The sequence below is a fragment of the Chironomus tepperi genome, unplaced genomic scaffold (genome assembly GCF_022539635.2).
Source record: "Chironomus tepperi strain 1889 unplaced genomic scaffold, CSIRO-AGI_Ctep_v1 contig_163, whole genome shotgun sequence".
Taxonomy (NCBI): Eukaryota; Metazoa; Arthropoda; class Insecta; order Diptera; family Chironomidae; genus Chironomus; species Chironomus tepperi.
Window position 1 is genome coordinate 1,742,571 of NW_027226285.1, and position 23,822 is coordinate 1,766,392.

The 23,822-nt window shown below is 31.6% G+C and overlaps 2 protein-coding genes across 2 annotated transcripts; one reads left to right on the forward strand and one right to left on the reverse strand.

Moving 5' to 3' along the window:
* Positions 1–412: 412 nt before the first annotated feature.
* Positions 413–3,378, reverse strand: LOC139088406 (microtubule-associated protein futsch). The gene is made up of 4 exons (XM_070637621.1): positions 3,122–3,378; positions 2,979–3,062; positions 2,308–2,914; positions 413–2,241 (listed from the first exon to the last, which is right to left on the reverse strand). Exons 1-4 carry the CDS (start codon positions 3,189–3,191, stop codon positions 600–602), a joined length of 2,403 nt encoding a protein of 800 aa, XP_070493722.1. The 5' UTR covers positions 3,192–3,378; the 3' UTR covers positions 413–599.
* A 3,934-nt stretch (positions 3,379–7,312) lies between these two features.
* Positions 7,313–23,785, forward strand: e (nonribosomal peptide synthetase ebony). Its single transcript, XM_070637567.1, has 7 exons — positions 7,313–7,630; positions 19,929–20,274; positions 20,449–20,525; positions 20,588–21,208; positions 21,270–22,044; positions 22,125–22,668; positions 22,764–23,785. Exons 2-7 carry the CDS (start codon positions 19,950–19,952, stop codon positions 23,089–23,091), a joined length of 2,670 nt encoding a protein of 889 aa, XP_070493668.1. The 5' UTR covers positions 7,313–7,630; positions 19,929–19,949; the 3' UTR covers positions 23,092–23,785.
* Positions 23,786–23,822: the final 37 nt, after the last annotated feature.

Sequence of the window (23,822 nt, forward strand, 5' to 3'; positions counted from 1 at the left end):
ATATTCTATTATGATATATGTGTGAAGAAAATGCACTTTTTCGGTAAATACAGTTCACATGCGCATGTGCTTGATAATATAAACAAAACAAGTAGAAAAGCGGGTATAAGGCGGCTGGCTGAGTTGTGAAGTTTTTGCGCTTTCGAAAGACTTGTTTGGAAATTTGTTCAGAAGCAAAACTAGCCGGAGCAGCACAATGCGACTAGCCGTACTTTTCCGAAATCATCCGTGATGGTGCTGTTGGGACAACTTCGCGTCTTACAGTTGATACGTCGGCCTACCGTTACGATAGGAAACAAGCTGTGCTACTCGGTTACATCCCTGAAAACTAAGGTTGCTAGATCCAAAAACAAGCAACTAATTAAAAATTGGCAACGAATAAAGAAAAGCATGCAGTTTATATACATTGACATTTTATATAAAATCTTTTTTTATTTTCCTTCCTAGACTTTCACTTCTCTTACATTAGTTCCGACATAAAATAATTGTCCTTTTACTCTTTTCTCCTTAAATTCACTTAAGATAAGTTTAATTGTTAATTAATTTCATCATTACTATACAATTTATGTGTTAGGAGATTGCTCCTTTCTCTCCTGATGCTAATCGAATTTCAACAGATCTTGTAGATCGCTATCGTGTAAATCATTAGTGTCATCGATATCACCATACTTTTGTAGCAATTGATCAAGTTCATCATCGTCGTTATTATTTATTGCTTGTGTTTCCTTTACAGTACTATCTGATATACTCGTTTCCACTTCATTTGTCTTCTCCATTTCTGGCTCAACAATTGGTGACAGCTCTTTGTTATCAGGTTGTGTTGTTTCCACTCCAGGTGAATAATGATGTTCTTCTGTTGGTTTACTAAATTCAGCTGGGATTTCAATCATTACTGGATTAGACTCTGGAGTACTTTTCTCATTGCTACTATTAATTTCATTTAATTTATCGTTCTGAGCATTCTCATCAACGGCATTCACATGGGATTTTATTGGAGTTTCAACACTTTCCGACGAAATTTCATTTGTGTCTTCTTTACTTTCACCATTTAGAGGAGTGTCGCTCATACTTGTGACTGCTGAAATAATCAATGAACCACTTCCATTTTTAGAAGCTTCTAAAGCTTTTTGTGCATTTTTCTCGCGCATCATTGCGAGTGCTATTGGATTAATAAACTGTTTGGGAGGTCTGGATGGATTCGATATGACTTTAATTGCATTTGACTCGGATTCAAGCTTCTCTTGCTTAATTAAATTTGGTGATTGTTGAGATTGTTCCATTTGTGCTTCCTCTTCTGGATCTGGCTCTGCTTCATCTCTCATCTCATGCATATTATCATCATATGCAGGATTCAATCTCTCTTTCTTAATTTTCATTGCAAGTTCTTGTGGTAATTTGAAGACTTTCTTGCGTGCCGTCATTTGTGACGGTTTCACTTTGGAAACTGCTAGTGGATTTAATACTTGAACAACAGATTGCTCATTAGCGGCCTTTTCTGCTTTTATATTCAGTCCTGGTACACTCTTTTGTTTATTTGTTGACACAATGGCTTGTTTACTTGCTTGCTCTCTCTTTATATTTCTAATTATAGGAGTATCTATTGAAGGATTATTAGCAGGGATTGTAAGTTGTTTAATGGCCTCAAAGTCATTTGATTTTTCTGCCTTAATATCAATTATTCTTGGTACTGGTTGCTCTTGGAGTTGAACGACTGGTTCTAAATTTGTGATTGTTTGATCTTCGTCTTCCTCGTCACTTCCAAAATTGTCATACGTTATATCTTCTTCATAGTTGGCATATTCATCATCCTCTTCATCTTGTTGTACGACTGTCGCCGTTGATAGATTAACTTCCTTCTCAGCTTTAAATACAGTCGTTCGTCTTTGTGGCACAGTTTTTTTACGAACACCTTTGGATTTGACGCTTGATACAGTTGAGATATTTATGACAGAACCACGTGTAGGTGAAATTTGCTCGGATTTAATCTTGTCTTCATTCGGATCTCGTGCAGCAAGCGGTGTCACAAACTTCTCTTTACATAGTACGTAATGTTTCAACAAAGTCTTCTTCTTTTGTACATATAAACCACATTTTATGCATGTACCTCTCGTTTTTAAGAAGCATCCATGCCATTCGAATAAATTTTGTGTCAAGAATTTCTTTTTGCACTGGAAACATTTGATGTCTTCCACAAGAAGTGGAAGTTTCTTCTTCATAGGACAGTTGAAGTTCAGCATATGCCTAAATTGACAAACGACATTATCATAAGTAACAGAAATGGATGAAGATTAATCTTATTGGACTTACCTTTGAAAATCTCGAAGTTTTGAGTATTTTGACTTACAGAAATAGCAGATATATGGAAGTTTTCGTTGTGTATGCATATTTTCATGTGCCTTAAAGTCCGAAAGTTGATCAAAAGTCTCACGACATGATCCACATGCATACTTAGAGATTAGAGGTAAGTGTTCTTTCATTTGATGATCTTGTAAATCATTAATATATGAAAAGTATGTGTCAACACATATTGGACATGATATATCCTTCCGAGTCTTCTTGACTGGTGGTTGTGTTATTGTTGCGGCGGGTGTTGTTTCTCGCTTAAAGCCAGATGTTGACGGAATGTTTTGTTCTGCTTGCTTCTGATTCAACCTCTCAAGTGCTCTTTGTATGAGATAACTATCTTTAGTTGAATGTTTGAGATCAATTAATCTAACAATTGCCGGTTTTGTGATAATTTGTGGTTTGACTTGGGGTTTTGGCGGTTCCTCTTCTAATGGTAAACCAAGTGCATCTCTCGTCTGTTTTTCAGTGTTAAGTGCCATTAATCGAAATTCATAAAAGTCATTGATTTTATCCATGCAGATGAAACAAACATTTTGTGGCATCTTATCAGTTCCATGAACTTTTATTCCTACAAAAAGTATACAAAATTATGGAATTTAGATTGATGTGGATTATTAAGCAATTGAAATTACCTATCATGCTTGAGACTTTTGTGGCAAATTCTACACCATCTTCATTCAGCTGTAGAATATTGTACCTTTCCTCATTTTCGAGACCTGTCAGAATGGATTCTTTATTATCATGAAAATAACAATATTAAGTCTGTTGTTCTTACCACAAAACCTGCATATTGATGAAATATCAAATTTTCGTCTATTATTTCTAATTTTTTGAAATCTCTCCATAGTTCTGGAGCACTTATCAACCCTAAAATTTATCAACTAATTAAGTTTTACTTTTTATTGAAATTCTTATAGTTTTCAATGGTAATATGCTTGTTGCGGAAGTTTAAACTACTTAAGTGACTTGATTGTACATTAATATACACAAATATATTCAATATTTTCACTATTTTAAGTTGAATTTTATGAAAAATAAAATTTTAGATGAAAATAATCATCTACAAAAATTTATGTTTTCATACATCGGCTATGCGGCAGCTGAAGCCCTCGGCGCGAAAATTTGAATATTTTTTCAAAACAAATGGAAATCTGGTACAGAATGAAAATGTGACTAATACGATACTTTATGGATTAATGTTGATTGATTCATAATTCTTGAATTAAATTTCAATAAATAAGAGCATGCGAAAATAAACAAAACATTAAGCAAATTCGAGATTTTCTACTAGAAATTATTTAAAAGACCTTCAGAAAGATGTAAAAATTTTAAACTATGAAGATCAAAATTATATTAGGTATTACGAAACTTTTAATGATTGTTTGTTATTGCGGTTTACTTATTATCTGTGGAACTCAAGATATATAGATGTGTACATACAAAGTACACTCGACCATACTCGACCATACGGATTTTCGTATACTAATGTAAACAATAACATTTGAAAAATATTGTAAAATTACATTCAAAAATTTTCAAACAAATATAAAGAGAAACATTATTTTTGAGCTTTAACTAGCTAGATTAGCATATAATAAAGCATTTACAATGCTTCTGTACTAACAAAACTCATTTAAAAGTGGAAAATTTTGCAAATCAAATTTTTGTAAATTTTATAAATTTTCTTTCATAGTGTTAGTGTTTACAAAAAATTCAAATTTTTGACCGTTAAAAACGACCAACTTTTTGTATGAACACATCTATATATCTTGGTGGAACTGATTGAAAAATAACTTTTTCTGATTTATTGAAGCTTGAGAATTTGGATTCTTATCAGAATCATACTTATTAGTCTCATGTATGTATGTATTATATACATTGATTCTATTCTAATCAGTTGTCATCCTAATCGATCCAAATCATTCATTGTATGTTAAGTAGCTGCCATGTTGCGTGCCTTGAGGTTGCCTTGATTTCAGCTGATTTTCGCTACATTGTTCTGTTTTACAACCATTAATGAACACTCCTTTAAACATAACAGTCAACTATCCGGCATCACAAAACCCCACGTGTTGCTGAGCTAACAAACTCAAAGAGAAACTCTCAATTCTAAATTATGTTACTATTATGCATGTATGTTATCATATAAAGCATAAAATTCGACTGTACATCAAGCTCATTTTTACTCAATTCAGTTCATTTTCTCATGCGTATGTACATTAACCTCTCTCTCATGTAACTGCAATAGATGTTATTAAGTGAGTATTTCTCTCTGCTTTTAGTTTCTAATAATTCAAGATTATGTGATAATGTAAGTCATTTCTCATTAGAATGACAAGCAGAATACTCAAGCGATGGGAATCTCATTGAACATTTTCTATGAGTAATCTGGGGAAGTAATTTCTCCCAGATTATTGCAATGAACTTTTCGTTTTTATTTGATTATTTGTTCAATCAATGACACACATTAATACATTGTTGTCCAAACTGCGGGCCGCGGTACACTAGGAAATGGTATAAGCCCGAATGGCGTGTGTGGTTTTGGTAGTGGCTTCGCATCAACATGTGTCTTGACCCAAAAAAGTTTGGTCATCACTGCATTAATCAAAATAATCAATACTATTCGTTCTATACGAATAAGGTAAATAATCTAATTATTTTTTGTACTACACTTCTGATCGGAAATCCCGCATTCCAATTATAAAGCAAATCGTAAAGCCGTTAAAATGTTGCTTAGAATTATGTCTCTGATTATCAAATATAGAGTTTTAAATTCGTGAATATTTTATTCTAATTTGTAAAGAATAAGAACAAAAGCGAATCTACAAGGCTGTTTGGTTTTTGATCAACTCATTATGCTATTATTATTACTTTATTCATGTCAACAAAGGCATATTCCAAGCTGATTAGGCATCTGAATTACGCTGTTTATTGAAGACAAAAGCTTTGAAAATCATGATCGTGATCGTATGATTTGATCAATTGACGGATCCTGAGTGGGATTAGAACCCACGTCCTACAATTCTCAGTCGCATATTCCTACCACTGAGCTATTGGAAGCTATTCGATAATATTACAAAGTGTCACATATAAATTATACATTTACTGTATTTTCCTTACTACTTTACTTCCAATGATATACCGTTGAAACGCTATTACAGGAACCCAATTCCAACATTGTCACAGAAGAATCAAATTGTTAAAATCCTCAATGCATTAAATACAAAAAAAAAACAGTAACTGAATAATATTTTCAAATGGATTAAATTTAATTTTTCTTCATACCGTAGGCATCTCATACAAATGTGTTTTAAAAACTCAAAGCATGTGAAAAATGAATATTATTCTGTTTATGACAGAAAACATATTAATTACATTAGAGCTGAAAGCTTGGGGTAGTTGAGATATATTCTTTTTTTTTTTCATTTTATTAACTCGAACAACTCGAAAAAAAAATAGTTGAAACATATTCAGCAGCAGATTTATATTTTTTGAAAAGAAAAATATTTAATGAAGAAGCTTGGAAGAAGCGAATCCAATTGATTATGATCAAAGAACATGATCAATTAAGGCATGAAAACTTACCAAAATCCCAAAGGAATCCCGGCAATTCCTAATATGGTTTTTGCAAATCCCTAAACTAAGCTTCAACTGAAGTAAGCGGCATATCAGGAAGTGCTCAGATATTTGGGAGTTTTCATGGCTTGAGACTAATCACGTTATGTTGATTTTCAGGAAGCATTTGGATTAATTAGCAAATGACTCCCGGGGTATACACGGCACCTCTGTAGAGGGCATCTCCCTTTGCCCCTCCTTCCTCAAATGTATAGCTACGCCTTTCCAATACAGAAAATGTCCAGTTAATGTCTAATTCAATCACTGTCTGCTTATGCTAATTTTAGAAGCACTGATCGAAAGCAATGAGCTCTGCTAGCTTAAATTTGCAAGCCAGAGAAGGAGGATCCGAAAATATCCTTTTTTTGACAGACATCATCAAAACATCATCTGAACAGCCTCTAAAGCCTTTTTCATAAATATAATACTTCTTCATCTATGAATATTTTTATTGTTTCATTTTTTCGCATTAGATTCAGAACGCGTAGCAGGGATTATGAAAAGCAATTGTATGGTGTTAGGCAGAAATAATAATTCTCAAAATTCATTGGGATTATTTGCAAATTGAAGATCTTAGTATTTATTTTCATGATTGTTTTTCAAAGTCACAGTGACTTAGAATGACTTTATTAAATAGGATCAAAAAATATTAGAACAATTACATGCTCAAATTCAGTAATAAATTTTACTGACGTTTATTTTCGGTTTATGCAAAAATTCAAAATTCATTAAATTCTTCATCCCTCTAGCCATATGATCTGCTTAGTCATAATATTAATAATCAACAATATATGAATTAATTAGTTTCCACTTCTAGCTGTCTATTATATGCTTGTTCAGTGGTGAGCAACTTTTTTAGTGCTACTGCACACCTTAGTGGTATGTCAGGACCAAAACCGCAGACGGCCAGGCATTTATCATGACACTAGTGTTCTCAAAGGATAGAGTCGGTTTTAGACGTTCTCATCCGCATGGCGTCAAGTGCGCCCCAGCCAAGTAAGGAAGGAAGTAAGTAGTGTACCGCGGGGCACAGCTTACCGATCACTATGCTAATTAAAAAATCTGATTAATTACGACTAGCTTTCAATATTTATTTTTGAATAATTTAAAGGAAAACCAGTAAGTTGGGTCAACGATCTATCCTCTATCTATCATTCAAATTGACTACTGGAACGTACATAATTCTGTATGAAAGATAAAAAAGTACTATACTCACGTGCGAGAGTAATGGAGAGTAAAATAAGTAATAAGCTTTAAGAGATGTGAGTTTAAGCATAGAAAAATATTGTTTGAGATGTCTGACTATATAAAAGCTTGTTGTTCCTATTCGTAAGCTTTAGTTCTTTCTCAAACGCTGCATCATAAACATTTCGCGTGATTAGTTCAACCCCCAAACATTTCTTGAAATAATTTTTTTTAGTTCCAAAAAAATCTTTTGTGAATTGGAAAAATTTTGCAAAGTGAAAAATAAGGAAAAATTTTGGTTGAAAATTTTCATCGCGAAAATTCAATAAGTGTAGTTAAAAGGCTATATTAAGGAAAGAATAATAATTTGACATTCTTATTGTCACAACAAAGTACTGACTATAATTAGAACATTTACCTGGAAGTAAAAGTGAACGAACTTAAAAAGGAAAATATTGTGAAAATTAATTGTGCTAATATTAAGGTAATGAAAATGTCATTTAAAATTTTTAATGAGATGTTAAGTGTTAATGGGATTGTTCGCAAATGACGTCTAGTGAATATTAGAATTTTGAGACTCGGTGGTGTACTAATTGAGTAATTAGATAGTTCAAATGTCTGGAAAACATGATTTCAAATTAGTTGTTCTTAAACGTGTCTACTTCAGCAGTGCTTCAACAGGTGCGATACAGTCCTACACTGGTTATACTGGTGCTATTGGTTTATCGTTGATACCATGACAAGTGTACCACTGTACTGTTCCAAAAGTGTATCTATTCCCTACGTTGCCACCACTGGAGACTAAAATCGGGCACTCTATATCCTCCATCCTGGGAAATAGAAATCATATGTAAGCTACATATGTAAGCTACAAGCTATTTCTATCAAGTCTTTCTAGTATTTTTAGTATTTTTCAAACGCCATTTGTGAACATCCCAAAAGTGATTTTTGATAATGAGAGCAACTTTATCAACCAAGATTTGAATTTTTGAGTGCATTTTAGAAAATAAATTTTATATGACTATTCTAGAATCATTCTGACTAGTCAAACTAGTCAGACTAATCAGTCACGTAGCCAGAAATACTTTGTAATGCATAAAATTTAAGAAGTTTTTTTTTGGGGGTTTCAAATTGAAAAATTCTAGGCAATTGAAGATTTGTGCCTGAAAAGTGAACTCGGAAGGCACACGACTTAGAAAGGTTGAAAATCCGATTCATGTTAGGTTAACTCTAGCTTCAGGACAAATTTGAGGGTTTTTGGCCTCAGGTTAGATTCAAGTCGATCTGAGGCTAAATTTTTGGTCACTTCCAGAATACTCAAACCCGCTGAATATACCTCAAAATCAGACACAAAACATGATCTATGTCAACAAAGTAATCAAGAATATTCAATATAAAGTATTCAAAAAATATCAAGAATTTCCAATAATATGAAGCAATTGAATTATCACTCAATTGACCTTTGACAGGCATCTCTTTTAAAAGTTAATTCATGCATAAAAAATCAACACATGTAAATTATTTATAGTTGCGCGCAATTTTTGATATTAATAATAATAAGTCGTACAAATCGGGAAGTTGGTTCGATTAATTCTTCGTGTATTTACAGCAACATGACAACAAATAATATTCGCAAAGCATATATCTCAAAATGTTAATGACTCCAATTGGTAGTAAAATATAAAAAAAAAATCCCATAAATTGTCAATTACCACATGAAATCGCCTGTTTGTTGTTGCTGTTCTTTTTTCGCAATAACAGCTTTGAAAAGTGTTTGGCCTAGAAAATATGACCATACATAAAGACAAGACAATTTTTTTTTTGTGCATAGAAAAAACATTAAAAAAATTATTTTGTCCGATTAAATTGCGAAGAAGTAGGAAACCTGCCAATTTGTTATTAAAACCTCAGTACTGGACAACCTTTGTGCTGCGGCACACTAAATACCATGAACCGTACTTCATGTGCAACTCGAGTCAATCTCACCATCAAGTCGTACCCGAAAAGATAACAGGTTGTCCACACCTGCTCTATACTTTCTTATAAAAACTGCACTTTAATGGCTTAACAAGGTCAAGGCCAAATTTACGTTTCTTTTATATTTCTTTTTCAGAATGCGTAAAATAATACATTGACCGTGGCTGTAGTTATTTTTGCTGTTATTTTATTGTTTGAAATCAATTATGTAATTACCGTAATAATGAAAGTGAAAATGAATCAGAATGATGAAGTTATTATTTAATCGTATTTTTCAACTTTGTAGAATTAATTAATTTGAACTTAATATTTCTATTAGGAATAAATTAAGCAAATAACACTGATTTTTGTAGGGTATAATAATTATATACATAGGTGCATTGTCGATCTTATTTCATCCTTCTCGTTCATGTAAAGTCTTTCTTTATTAGACACATAAAGTGGGTTTGTTTACGGCATGTCTACTCAATTGTTATTAATATTATTGGTATCGTAAAAATTAATTCTAAGCAAGTACAAGTAGTAAATGTCTCAAAGATTTATATTTAGAACTTAATACTTCAGATTTGAATCAGCTGTTCTTACTAGGGATTTATAGAGTTACTGCTCTCCTCATTGATTCTGCTTGAGTCGTCCCTTAGGAAGAAGAATCACTTTTTCAAAATACATAATAAGTGAATGACCCCTTACTTGATTTCCGAATCTTCAAGCCCCTGTTATGGATTTTTGGTAACTAAATCAACAAGAAATATTAAGGAATATAATTGAACTTCTAATAAATCTATAAAACCAGTATAAAATAATGTAAATCAGTCGAAGGGCAGAACAAAGTAACAACATTTCCTTCTCGAGTTGAACAGGCTTCAATGACCATTCATCTAGATATAAACTTGTCATATTTGTAACTTATCATGAACTGTCAATTTTCTTACAAGAAGTTGACTAATCACATCCTATTGGGTGTCTTGATGACAATTTATCAAAATGCCTAACCGGTACTGTTCTACTTACTTACTGTACTGGTCGTACTGATTAATTGCGATCGATGACTTGTTGACAGAACTGTAACAGCTGTTATCAAAAGACAGTTTGAGACAAAAAGTTAGAATCCAAACTCTAATGGACAAGTTTTCATTTTACCAGTTTTATGGCTAGTTCTAATGAAAATTAAGTGATAAATTGAGAGCTAATTATAAGCAACTCCTTTTTATCTATCACACGGCTTTAGATACCGAACAGCCACTCAGAGTTCCGTTATTCTATATAGAACATTATTCTTAACCTCAATTCTTATAAGACTTCTAGAATTATTTCAAAAAGCTTTTAAATGATAATGTCTGTTGCACTAATTGAGTCATATAGATGCACAACTACTGATAATAAGTGAAAGTTGTCAGAATTAAAAATTATTATTAGATGTAATAATAATATTCATCTTAAATTAAATAAACACCTTTTCAAATTCCATTTGAATCTATTAAAATCAGATGCTTGAAAAACCAGCACCTGTCATTTACATCAAATCTACATTAATTATTTTGATCAGATGCAAACGCATTTAGTTGAGATAATTATGCAATTTTTCTCAGTCAAAACACTTAAAGTTATGATCGCATTATTAAACAAATAGCCGATTCACAGCGCAAGCACTCAAGTACAAGTTAGCAATAAAAATCTTCGATTTTTCCAAAATAGTTGCAAATTATTTTTTATTGCTGAAAAATTAGCATAAAGTATATGACAAACATGTTAGACAACAATAGATTCTAAAGACAAACTTCGTCATCAATAGGGTCTCGATGAGGAAATCAGATCAGATTATTCAATGTTTATCCAGCTTATCTTCTTGACATTGAAGTCATTAAACAGTGACGCGTGCGAATTTTCGAGTTTAATTATTCTTAGTTATGCAAATTAAGATGTTAATAATTAAGTTATCTGCCGCTCATATTTCAAGTAAGTGAATTCATTATTTTAAATCAGTTGTGAGCAACCTTTTTTTGTGTGACGTTAAACTTAAGCTCTGAGGTCAAATTTCAGTTGTCAGTTTATGATGGAATTAGATTCCTTTTATAGACTTCCAACGGTTTGCCATTGGGAATACAGCAGTAATCGAGATACAGACTGTATGGCACTTTGCCACTGAGCCAACTCAAAAGCTCAGTGGCGGGAGCTTGCGACCAAAAATCGTAGGACGTAGGTTCGAGTCGCATTCAAGATCCGGTATTCAGAATAGTATTTGTTGTCGGTTAGATCAATAGTTTTGCAAATTTTGCATTGAGAATTCATATACATATATTTGAAAATTGGATCAGCTGTACTCAACATCTATTTTTATTCCTGTGGAATTTCAACTTCTCAAAAGTACAAATTATAATTAATATGGGAGTAGTTCACACCCACAAATTAAATATTCAGTAATAAATTAAAACTGGATTGAACTTTCATAGTCACATTTGAAATTTAGATCATATTCTCAAAGTTATTCATTCAATAGTACGATTGGGTTTCGAACCCACGCACTCTCAATTGCTTTGTATAGGGACCAAACTGAAAATCATAGATGCTGTTTCCCAACGTCATAATCATTCAAATAGTCATTCAATTTGCATTCAAGTCTAAAGTTTAATCCCTAAGATTGAAGTATCGCATAAAATAAGCATTAACAATTTATCGATCTAGATTCCAGAAGATAAGTTTCAGATCTCAAAATCTATAATCCTTAATAAGCAATATTTGTGAATTACAATTAATGCACTTTAATTAGTCATAATGCATTTTATAGTCAAAATGGTTAAAGTTATCGTTACAGTCATGGAGAATGATTTTAGGTATACTCTTTGTCTGTTAGGAGTATCGCCGTCAAACCACTTCTTATATGGTGCTTTATCGACTATTTTGTGCCGTTCGGGTACAATGTAAATATTTCCCATATATTTCCATTTATTGACTGACCTATGCATCGTATAATATCAGCCACTGCAGATTGAAATGAAGATTTATATGCATCGACATGACAGATTCATTTTGAGAGTCGCAATTTTCTTCATTTTTTATTGCTTTATAATATCAATTACTTAAATTATTTTATTTTTTCAAACTTAGATGTAGGTATAGTAGTAGAAAAAGTTCCATAAACGAATTCTCCTTTCACTTGAATTATAAAAATGTCAATAGACATGTCGACTTTGATGTTGTTGATAATGAGGTATTTGATATAATTATTATTAAGTATTAGTAAAAGTCGATAAAACAAAGTATGCCGTAAGGCACCAAAGATTAGAGACAAGTGTTGAATTTTGTGTTTAATTGATAGTTAACATTAAATCTTAATGGCAACATGCTAATTTCTTGTCAGCTACAATGTTCTTGGGAATTAAAATGTTGCAGTTTTTCTGGTTCTTAATACAGAACTTACTTGCTTTACTTCATTGTCTATACAGATTAATTGTGATTCATGGCTTCATATAACTGACGCCTATAGTTGGTTTCAACGCTGACTTACGTCTGCCGATTTCCAATACCAAGTGCAATACTGTCTCTATCGTCAGCTTCCTTCCAAGAGATCTTTGGTCGTCCACGATTTTGCCACGAGCATAAGCAAGCAAGCATGCACGCACGCAAAAAACTAATCAGAAACGCTTTACAAATCATAAAAAAGCTATAAAATTGTCCTATTTACCATAATTCGTTGTACATTTATGGAAGTTAAAGCTTTTAGATATATCCGTATGATTGACAAATTCAGGATACAACTTACTGATACATGATTTATGACATTCATTCACATTTCCTTTAATTACTTCGCAGATCTAATATCTAATCAAGTAGGACACAATCATATGTGAACATTAAGCATAAGTAGACTTGTACAGTCGTTAAAAATTAAAATTAATCTAGAGCTAAGGACAACATCTAATTAAACAAGTTTCTATAGCCGCTTGGCATGAAAAATTTAAAATATAAGTTTAAAATCAAATTAATCTATTTTTTCAAGTCATGACATGACACGCGTCTAGTTTCTTGCCACATTGAGAGTGATGTTCTTATTAATCATAAGCAGTCATAGTTATGATTCTTAGAATGAGATTTAGTACTTAAAAAGTGCAATTCTATGACAAATCAATGAAAGTTCTATTATGACTGTTTGTAAACTCATTAGCTAGACAATAAAGCCCCTGAAATGTTAATCGAGAAATAAATGAAATAGTTTCATGACTCACGTGTAGCACAGCACTTTGTTCGGTCATTAATCTTTTAAAGAACCGAGCAAATTTTCATTAAACTATATCGAATTTATGTGCTATATGTATAACTAATTTGCACAGTTTTTGACACTTTCCTTGATTTAAGTTTACGTATAATAGATGGAATTGAGAGGTTGGACTTCCTCTATAAATTTTATTTATGGATTAAAATATTTAATTAATGTAATGAGATGCTTATTAAACTAATTAAAATTTTTACGTTCTATATGGAAGTCCTATAATTGGTTCATAATTTTTTATGTTTTCCTTAGTCTATCCAGCTGGTTTGAATATTTACGCATTTACTTCCTTACTCTTGATTTACTTATTTTCAGTATTGGTAGAAGTCGGAAGCCAAATATCTTCTGCAATGGGTAGTAAGTGTGTTGACAGGGGGGAGGGGATTGTGAGAAGGGCTTTTGGGGGTTCTAACTCTCCAAGGTGTAATCCGGCTGCCAGCGCCTTGTGGTTCGAAGGATTCGGTGTTAACTTCAAGGCGACGGAAGGAGCCTTCTATAGTTTTCAATCTTCTCACTTTGTTCTATATCAAAATTCTAAGGGACATTTGATTTATTTTACAAGGCACGCGAATATTGAACATAACAAATTTTAATGTGAACATTTGAAATTTTAATTAATTGTTTTAATATTTAGCTGTATTAATACCTAATTAATATTCTAAATATTGACAAAAAATGGATAGTAATAATTACTTATTGATTTACATTAATAGTGGGCTGTTTGACAACTTTAAACATAATTTATCATATATATCTGTTCTAGACAGATCAATTAATTTAAGCACGATCCGATGTAAAACACTGTATTTATGTATTAATTTTATTATAAAAATCTGGTTTTATAGAGATGAATTTAGATTGAATTTTAGATTAAAAAGCATTTTTAAGTATCACAAATTATAGTTAATGTCAATTAGTATTTAATCTAATTCTCATACGACAAACGACGGATACATAAATCACATTACCAAATCGTCAATTTTCTACATTAACATTCGAAGCAATTTTTCTAGTTAATTACTGGTGTGCATTATATTAAATTAAGTTAGAAGTGGTATTAGTCAATAATAATTAGGTGAACATGCCACTCTGCATTTAAAAAATTAATCAACAAAAATTCTAAATCATAATTACATCAAGCTTATGATTTTCTATTGTATTCTGCATTATTTAATTGGAATTTTTACAAATTGAAACTCATTAAAAATTAATGCAATTTTAAAGTGGAATTTAATTACTTTATTTCTAATAAGCTAATAAATAAAAAATATGTTTGAATTCAAAACTCATTATTTAATTATCCTAAACTTCATTGAAAACTGCGCATTGCTGGCAGTAATGAACAAAGCTTTGATATATGCTCTGACAGTCACGTAAATTCAATTCTCGCAAATGATGATACAATAACATCAATTGAGGAATTATTATTGTTTTTTGGATTCTTTTGGTTCAATCAAAACATTCTAAAGCTCCGGATCAATGGCAAGAGTCTTAAAGGATCTAGCTAGCTAATCTGAAGCTCAAAATGAATCTCTGTTTGCAAAAAGACTTTCATTGTTTAGGAATCTCAAAATCCAACAGATTGTTGAAGTGTAAATCAATAATGCTTATTTATTGATAAGTATAATATGAAGAACATCCTTACGGATTTGATAAATGAATTGTTTATTCTTTGGAGTTTAAAATCAAACTAAATTATTCACAACAAGGGGCCAACAACTATAAAAGGGGAAAATCAACCAGTTGTATTTGCAAATATAATTTGAATATTAAATGACAGTTAGAATGTTCTCAAAAATAAATTTAAGCAGAAAGCTTAATTGAATCACTTTTTCAAAACCCCACTACACCCAGAATCAATAGAATCTATCATCCTAGCCATAATTTATGAATAATCCTCTTTAATCCTTTATGGAACTCAATTTTCATCAATTCAATATTTCCAAACGCCCGTACATATTCTGTCAGAACAACTAATCAACTCTGATTGGTATTAAAAATCTATAAATATGATTTCGATATCTCTCGTGCATGACTAAGCGTGAGATTTTTTACTAAATTGAAATAAAATTGAGGCTTTTCACAATTTTATTCGAATATTTTAGCTTATATTTCTATTTTCTGACGTTAATGATATCGCATTACAAAGCAGCTAATTCAAAAGCTTGTAATTAAATGATCTAGTTTAAATACTTAAGCAATCAGCATTCTGAAAATTTCCACAGTTTCTCACTGGTTTCGAATTGTGAAAATCATGCTGAAATGCATCGATTATTACTGGAAATGTTCATTTAATGTGAATCTTTTTGTGAGATTTTAATCTATAATTAATATGAACATGTAGTCATTAATTTAACACAGTTAAGGATTATACAATTGCATAGAATTACAAACATAAATATTAAATTTATGACAGCTATAAACTTGGATGTATTAGGAAAATTTATGGTCATTTTCATCCATAAATTTTTAGAATTGTAATTTTTTTGTTGGACAAATTATGCAAATGGTTTTAAGTGCAGTAGCTATCTAGTAATCAAAATGACAGAGTGAGGCTACCTAATTATTAAATGGCGGTAGGTCTCATTATACTTGAGTGGGTGACATTTTATTAGAGTTTAATTATAGAAGTTTTTAAAATTAATTAAAGCAGGAACTCCGCGAATTGTTGATTAATATCTATTATTAACTATGTGTACATGTCAATCCTAGTTTAGGATATAATGCCATGAATTTAGAGAGTCATGCAGTAATGCTTCAATCAACCAGATAGTTGATTTGAAGACTAATTTTCGGAAGGCACATGGCGTGGAAATGGTCGAAAATCAGGCCAGACTAACGTAACTTATAATAAGCTGATAAGCTGATAAGTCACGAAACCATGTATGTTTGTCTAGTGTTACATATTGTAGCATTTCATACCAAAACCTTTGCAGACATTCTAGTGTACCTCGACATACAGTGTGGTCAACACAGTAATAACAGTACATGCTCACCCAAGCAAATAACTGCCTAATTAATTTCTTTAATAAAGTTATTATTCAAACGATTTCAAAAAACATGAACAACAGTCATAAAGTACCCACGTTTGGTACGGAATATAAAGTGGAATAGGAAAAACATAATAAAAACATTAAAAAAATTATGATAAAAAATGTGGTTCATGCTGCGAGTTGTATGTCCAATTTTCCAATTGACTAAAAGTTATGAATCAAAAATGTACATCCAATTTACATTCATTTAGATTGCTATTTTTGACAAATTTAATTGAATTATATGCGGAATGGGACGAATGATATTAAACGTTCTACGTCGGTACTTAACAATTATGATTATTATTGAAATTACAGCATTAATAAATTATTAGCCCTTCCATTGTTTTAGAATGGAACCGATAAATTGAAAAGAAAATCAGTCCATGAATTGAATATGGCATTCGATGCCTTTATTTGCGGTATATTAGCACTATTTTTTATTATTATTATTTTAATTATACTTTTAAATAAAAATTAAGTGTGTCTATCCAACAGCCTTGTATCTCGATTTTTCATGCTTTTTATTCTTTGCTTCTTTGGCGGTCGAATCATATTATCATATTTTCACATTCTTCGGTTAGTATTAGCGCCTTGGAATGATTGGTATTTTATTATTGTTAACAAAGTTATTGACTGGATACACATAATTCATACTGTCGATTTGGAGGTAATTGAATTGATGAATATTCTAAGCGGATTAATTTGTTGCTTGTTATGAAGAAGAATTTTGAATCTAAAATTAGACGTAGTTACAATCAAAAAAAGAATTACCCGATGTTTATTTTTAGTCATAATAGACTTATTAATTACAATAACTTCACAGATCAATTATTATTCATACAAAGTTGTTTACAAGCTAATTTTATTAATTTATGTATTACAAGAAGTCGATTTCAATATCTTAAGGACAAAAAATATGTATGAATAATATATTGAAATAGATATTGGCTATAAAGGGTCGATTAGTAATTGTTTTACAATTAACAAGATGTTAGATATAATCTACGGGAGTTTCACTACTTATTCCACTCGTGAGCATTGTGCGAATCATAGTCATATCGACAGCAATCTATATAATGGCTGAGAGATTCAGAATAGCACAAATTGGCTAATTCAGTCTAATCGATCAAAAATCTGGTTTAAGGCCGATGGGACTCTGATTTGGTTACGAATTGAGATCAATTTCGGCACCATTCCAGAGTCGCGGAGGATTGAGGGTGGCATAGGTTTCCGGTCTATTGCCTAACCACTCTGCTCAATCTTTCACTCCAGATTCGCCTTTGAATGACTTGACACTCGGGATTTCATTCAGAACGTTTCCTACAATGATAGGATTTTTTGATATTTTTCTACTTTTCATCCGAAAGTAACTGTCAAAGTCCGACCTTTGTCCTCGCATATTATTTCAAAACTCGTTTAATATTATTCCAATTTATTCCAATATCATAGATGAATTTCTACTTCAACTAACTAAAAAATGGTTATTAATACATTGTACGCATGCAAGGATATATACAAGAAGATCATCAAATCTAGATAACCTTAAATCAAAATCGTACTAAGTCCAATTAAAGTATATATGCAAGCACCTAGAAATAAGACAGCCATTATTATAAAATGATTTATTTTCAATTGATTAAATCTTTTCACACTACCTATTTTATAATATTTTAGAATCAATTAACATAAATTGGAATAATTAAACTCCCATTTCAATACAATTTCGCGATAATAATCAAGCAATAAATTTTGATATGAAAACTTAAACAAATTGAATAAGATTAGATTATTGTTATGTAATAGAATTTTCCAGGTGTTTTTGAGTTATTGATCAAATTAACTTAAATGCTAATATCTTACCGTGAAAGTCAAGATTTTGATATGAACTTTATTATATTTATGGGATTCTTACATACTCAACATTTTTTGGCGATAATCTTAAATAATACAACGTAATACACTTAGGTAGTAAGACTATTAAAGAGTCATTTATCCATGATATTCCCGAACTACACAATTTGTTCGGTAGGACATCGCTACGTCATCGTACTAACGGGAAAAGGTGAAGTTTCCCTGATGATAAGGTGACGACTGCTCTCGACCCATTTTTACAGCAAAAAATGTGGTTCCCCGCATTGCGTCACTCGGGATTGATATTTACATGATCTGAAGTTCAAATTCTTTAGGATGAATCATGAATCTCGGGGAAATTTCAAAACCTAAAGATGTGACTTATTCTATTCTAAATATAAATTTATTACCGTTGTTTGTTCCTGATGATAGATTCGGAAATTACAAGAGAGAGATCATATCAATCACAATGAAACGAGCCTTCAAATAAGTATTGGCCTACATATAAATATATTACTATAAAAAAATAAGAAATATTTTGCTAAGGTCAGTTATTTTTTTTTTTTCTTTAATAGCTGCCGGGACTTTTCGTCATGAATCATACAATAAAAAAAAAATAGATTTAAACTGGCGTTAAGTTGAAAGCATGCAAGTTTGTTATACTTCCGATATTTTTGTTATTATTGAGATATTTCTTAGGTGTAAACAAAATTTCAGGTAGTAAATTGATCATTGAGATTGATTGATGGATAAACATGACTTAGTATTTTGGATTTCTTGGAATACTTAAGAGTGCTATTTTGGAATTTAAAGGAATAATGCTGAATCAAGCTTGATTTTTTTCGAAACTTCCGAATCTTTTAATTAAGTCATAATTCCGACTATTTGAATTCTAAGCATGAAATAATATGATCAAGTTGTTCCTATTTTTGTAATTGTAAATATGTAGTTTAATTAAAACGACTTCCTTACGGATTTATGATGTTTATTCTTCAGAGTTTAAATACAGATTGACCTTTTTGTATGAAAAAGGGTACACAACTATGTAAAATAAATATTATTCAAATCTCAAATGAACGTTACAACACCTATGATGATCATGCTGCTTAAATATCATGAATTGAAGGCTCATGCCGTTTATTTCAATTCATTCATTCAGACAAAAGTAATGACGCGTCTCTTTGCAGATTCAAAATATTCTTATGTCAATATATGCCCGACATCAGTTGACAAATAAAGTCATTTCAATAATAAATATCTCGATTTCAAGCTCCCGACTCACGTCAGTCGTCAATCTTTATTTACAATTTATTGAATTTCATTATTACAGCCATGCACGATGTGATGCAAAAATTGTAAATTTTATTGCTGTTTGTTATTCTATTCGGAAAACCTTTTTGTGCACTGGTGCACTGGGAAAAACGTAATTGAATCACTTTTCAAATGTTTACTTTGACGTAACGGGAAGATGATTTAGCATATTTTTTAGACAGCACAGATAATTGCTCTCAACAGTTCCATTCAAAAATGCATTCTAAAAATCAACAAATAGGGCTATAATAAGCTCTACATCGCATATATTTTATGATTATTTTAAATTATACACAAAACAGAAAATAAATTAATTTAAATGTCGTATATTCTACTTGTAGCTGCCACACAATTGATTCGTCATGGGATCACTTCCACAATTTTCAATCATAAAGGGGCAACAGGTGCCTCTTTATCCAAAATTGCTTCACAAAGCATTCGAAGAGCTTGTCGATAAAAAGTTTGGTGAAAAAACAGCCCTCATTTTTACGGACGAGAATGGAGAAAAAAGATTGACAAACTACAATACCTTAAATTCCATGTCAAATCGAATTGCTTCAGCATTATTGGAAAAAATTCAATCAAACAATTTGAAGGCGAATAATGATGGGGACTGGATAATTTGTGTTTGCATGAAGCCGTCAGACAACTTAATAACAACATTATTAAGCATTTGGAAGTGCGGTGGTAAGCAATAATGAGCTATACTCATGTTTTTCATTTAATTAAATCATAATTATTAGGATTATAGCTTGCTGTGTAGTTTATGCAATGTAGAACATAGCATTAAGCATATGACATGCATTTATGAATTCATGTGATATTTTCAGATATTTAAACTGTGCATTCTTTTTTTTATAGCTGCATATTTACCACTTGATGTGACATTCCCTGAAAACAGAATCAACCATATATTGAATGAAGCAAAACCTGTTATTGTAAGTTAATAATCTCAAAGAGCATTAAATCATTAACACTAATGCTTGTCATCTCCTATTAGATTATTTATGACGATGATTTCAATAGACCAGAAGTGTTCGGTTCTGTCGCATCAATTAAATTCAATGAGCTTAAAGAACATTCAAAACTGTACAGCAATGCAAATATTGACGAAAGTAATACATTGACAAAGGGAATTTCCGATCTTGGTCTAGTGCTTTACACATCTGGCTCGACTGGCATACCAAAAGGTGTTCGATTGCGTCACTGCATTGTTCAAAATCGTTTAGAATGGCAATGGAGACGATTCCCATATTCAGCAACAGAAATTTATGGTATTTTCAAGACAGCATTGACATTTGTTGATTCTGTAACAGAAATTTGGGGACCATTGCTTAATGGAATGACATTGGTCGTTGTACCAAAAGAAGTAACAAAGAATCCAAGCAGTCTTGTTGATATTCTTGAAGAATATAAGATTGAAAGACTTGTTCTTGTTCCAACATTACTTCGTTCCTTATTGATGTATCTTCCATTACAAGAAAATAATGAACGATTACTGTACAATCTCAAAATATGGGTATGTTCCGGAGAACCACTCTCATTACAGCTTGCTAAAGAATTTTTCGATTACTTCGAGGAAGGAACTCACGTGCTCTGTAACTTTTATGGATCAACAGAGGTAAATTAAACAATAAAAATTAATTATTCATATTTCTCAATATCCATATATGCACTCGCAGGTAATGGGGGATGTAACATACTATGTATGTGAATCAAAAAAGCAACTTGATTCAATCGAACGTGTTCCAATTGGACAGGTGTTGGACAATACTGTAATTTACTTGTTAGATTCAAATTTCCGACCTGTCAACATTGGAGAGATCGGTGAGCTCTTTGTGTCAGGTGCTAATTTAGCCTCGGGCTATTGTAATGGACGTGATGCAAATCGTTTCATTGACAATCCACTTGCGATTGATCTAATGCACTCAAAAATATACAGAACTGGGGATTATGCATCATTGCACAAAGGAATGATTTACTATGAAGGCAGAACTGACAGTCAAATTAAAATTCGAGGACATCGTGTTGATTTGTCAGAAGTTGAGAAGCATTTGAACTCGCTTGAATATGTTGAGAAAGGAGTCGTTTTATGCTACCATGCTGGGGAGATTGATCAAGCACTCGTTGCATTTTGTGTTGCTAAATCTAACAATCTTAATAAATACATTGCAAAAACAGGAATTCAGATTGAAAATGACCTCAAATTAAAATTGGCTAACTATATGGTGCCTCAAGTTATTGCTCTAGACAATATTCCCCTCCTTGTTAATGGCAAAGTTGATCGACAGTCACTACTCAAAATGTATGAAAATACAAATAACAATGAAGATACGGAAATTGAATTTGAAATGGATTTTTGCGGAATTAACGATGAAAACAAAATGCTCAAGGCCAAAATACTTTTTGAAACTGTCGCAAATGCAATTGGACGTTCAATCAGGTCAAAGCTTTCAAGTACGTAAACATTAAATCGCAATAAATTTTAATTGATTCTCTTCATATTCTTTTTATTACTTCTTCGTTATCTCTTCTAGTTGGAGCAAACTTCTATGAACTTGGTGGCAACTCATTGAACTCAATATTTACAGTTACGCAGCTCAGAAATAAGGGATATTTCATATCAATCACAGACTTTATTACAGCATCAAACTTAGGCGATATTATTGACAAATTAAGAACACAAAATTCAAATGATGAAGATCAGGAAGACGATTCATGCTGTTCAAATTATTCTAAATCAGATCTCCACATTGAATGCGATATGGAACTAAGTTGTCTTCCATTAGCATTAGAGCATAAAGATGATACAATTGAAATAATTACAACGAGTTTCTATGAAAAAGCTGACATTGAACAGTACATTAAAGATGATATATTAAGAACAGACTATGCTGATATTTTAGAGATGATTTGGGAAGTTCTTGTAGCCAAAGATTTAAGTTTTATAATTAAAGATTCAAATGGACGTAGTGTTGGTGTTGCTCTGAACTTTGATGCTCGTGATGAGCCGGAAGTTCAAGTTAATTCGAAGCTTATTGTTATTTTTGAGTTTCTTGAATATTTAGAAGGTCCAATTAGGTAAATTATGATTCCAATCAAAATCTATTATAGTAGGCATAACTAATTATGTTAATTTAAATTCATTAATATTTAATTTTTCATTAAAAATTCAGAGATAATCAACTGCCAAAAGGAATCAATCAAATACTCCATAGTTTTATGATGGCAACAAGTGCTGATTTAGATGCACGCGAAAATATTGCCGTAATGCATTTCATGGAGAATGAAGTTTTGAAATTGGCCATGCGAAAGCAATTTGCTGGCATTTTGACAACAAATACATCACCCCTGACACAACAGCTTGGATCAAATGTTTATGGATATAAAACAATGCTCGAATATCCCATCAATCAATATGTTTATCATGATAATAGCAGACCATTTGGAAAAGCTCCCGACTCAAAAACAGTTGTTGTTCATTGGAAGGATATACGAAACTAGTTGCATACACACAGACATATTTGTTAATTTATACACATATTTATAAACTTGTATGATATTATATAGTTAAGTGATGTAAACACGAATTTACGACCAATAATTGTCTGTAGAGATTCCAATTGAGATTAATACTAACCATATCAAGTAATTCAAGCTTATTTCTACTGTACATTTTATAGACAGTGTTGCTAACTGGAAGGAGTGGGGCATCTAGTCCTTCTAACACATCCTTCAATGATATCCCTAAGATATAGAATCAACTACCGAGTACGTGATTCGACTATAAACGCAGTCTATATCCAACGAATAATATAAACAGGTCCAGCATCCAATATTAAGCAACACTGTGACCACAAATCTTGTATTTCATAGAAATAGTCATTTAAATAATTTACAGTCGCCGTGCGACTGATCACAAAAAAAAATCAAGCAATTTTGTTATAACTGGATGTTCATTAAAATTGCGTACACAAAGTATATTAACAAGCAATTGGAACCTCTTGGGGACATACACAAAAAAAAATAAAGTTATTTGTTAATTATTTTTTCTTTCCCTACGTACACTACCATAATTATGCTCTCAAAGTTCACTTATTGATTGTATTCATATCGTATAACTGAAAAAGTATTGAAGTGGATATCACTCAAATTGTTCATGATGATGATGAATAAAAATATATTTTATTGAATTCTATGCACTTTTTTTATTGATTTTTCATCTCTTACTAGAC

What these genes read in the sequence shown, in the direction of transcription:
- LOC139088406 (XM_070637621.1), bottom strand. Translation starts at nt 3,191, where the DNA reads ATGGAGAGATTTCAAAAAATTAGAAATAATAGACGAAAATTTGATATT. An exon ending in ATCAATATGCAGGTTTTGTG is followed by an intron (nt 3,063 to 3,121) that starts GTAAGAACAACA and finishes CCATTCTGACAG; the next exon opens with GTCTCGAAAATGAGGAAAGG. An exon ending in AAACTTCGAGATTTTCAAAG is followed by an intron (nt 2,242 to 2,307) that starts GTAAGTCCAATA and finishes TTGTCAATTTAG; the next exon opens with GCATATGCTGAACTTCAACT.
- e (XM_070637567.1), top strand. Translation starts at nt 19,950, where the DNA reads ATGGGATCACTTCCACAATTTTCAATCATAAAGGGGCAACAGGTGCCT. An exon ending in ACTTTTATGGATCAACAGAG is followed by an intron (nt 21,209 to 21,269) that starts GTAAATTAAACA and finishes ATGCACTCGCAG; the next exon opens with GTAATGGGGGATGTAACATA. An exon ending in AATCAGGTCAAAGCTTTCAA is followed by an intron (nt 22,045 to 22,124) that starts GTACGTAAACAT and finishes TATCTCTTCTAG; the next exon opens with TTGGAGCAAACTTCTATGAA.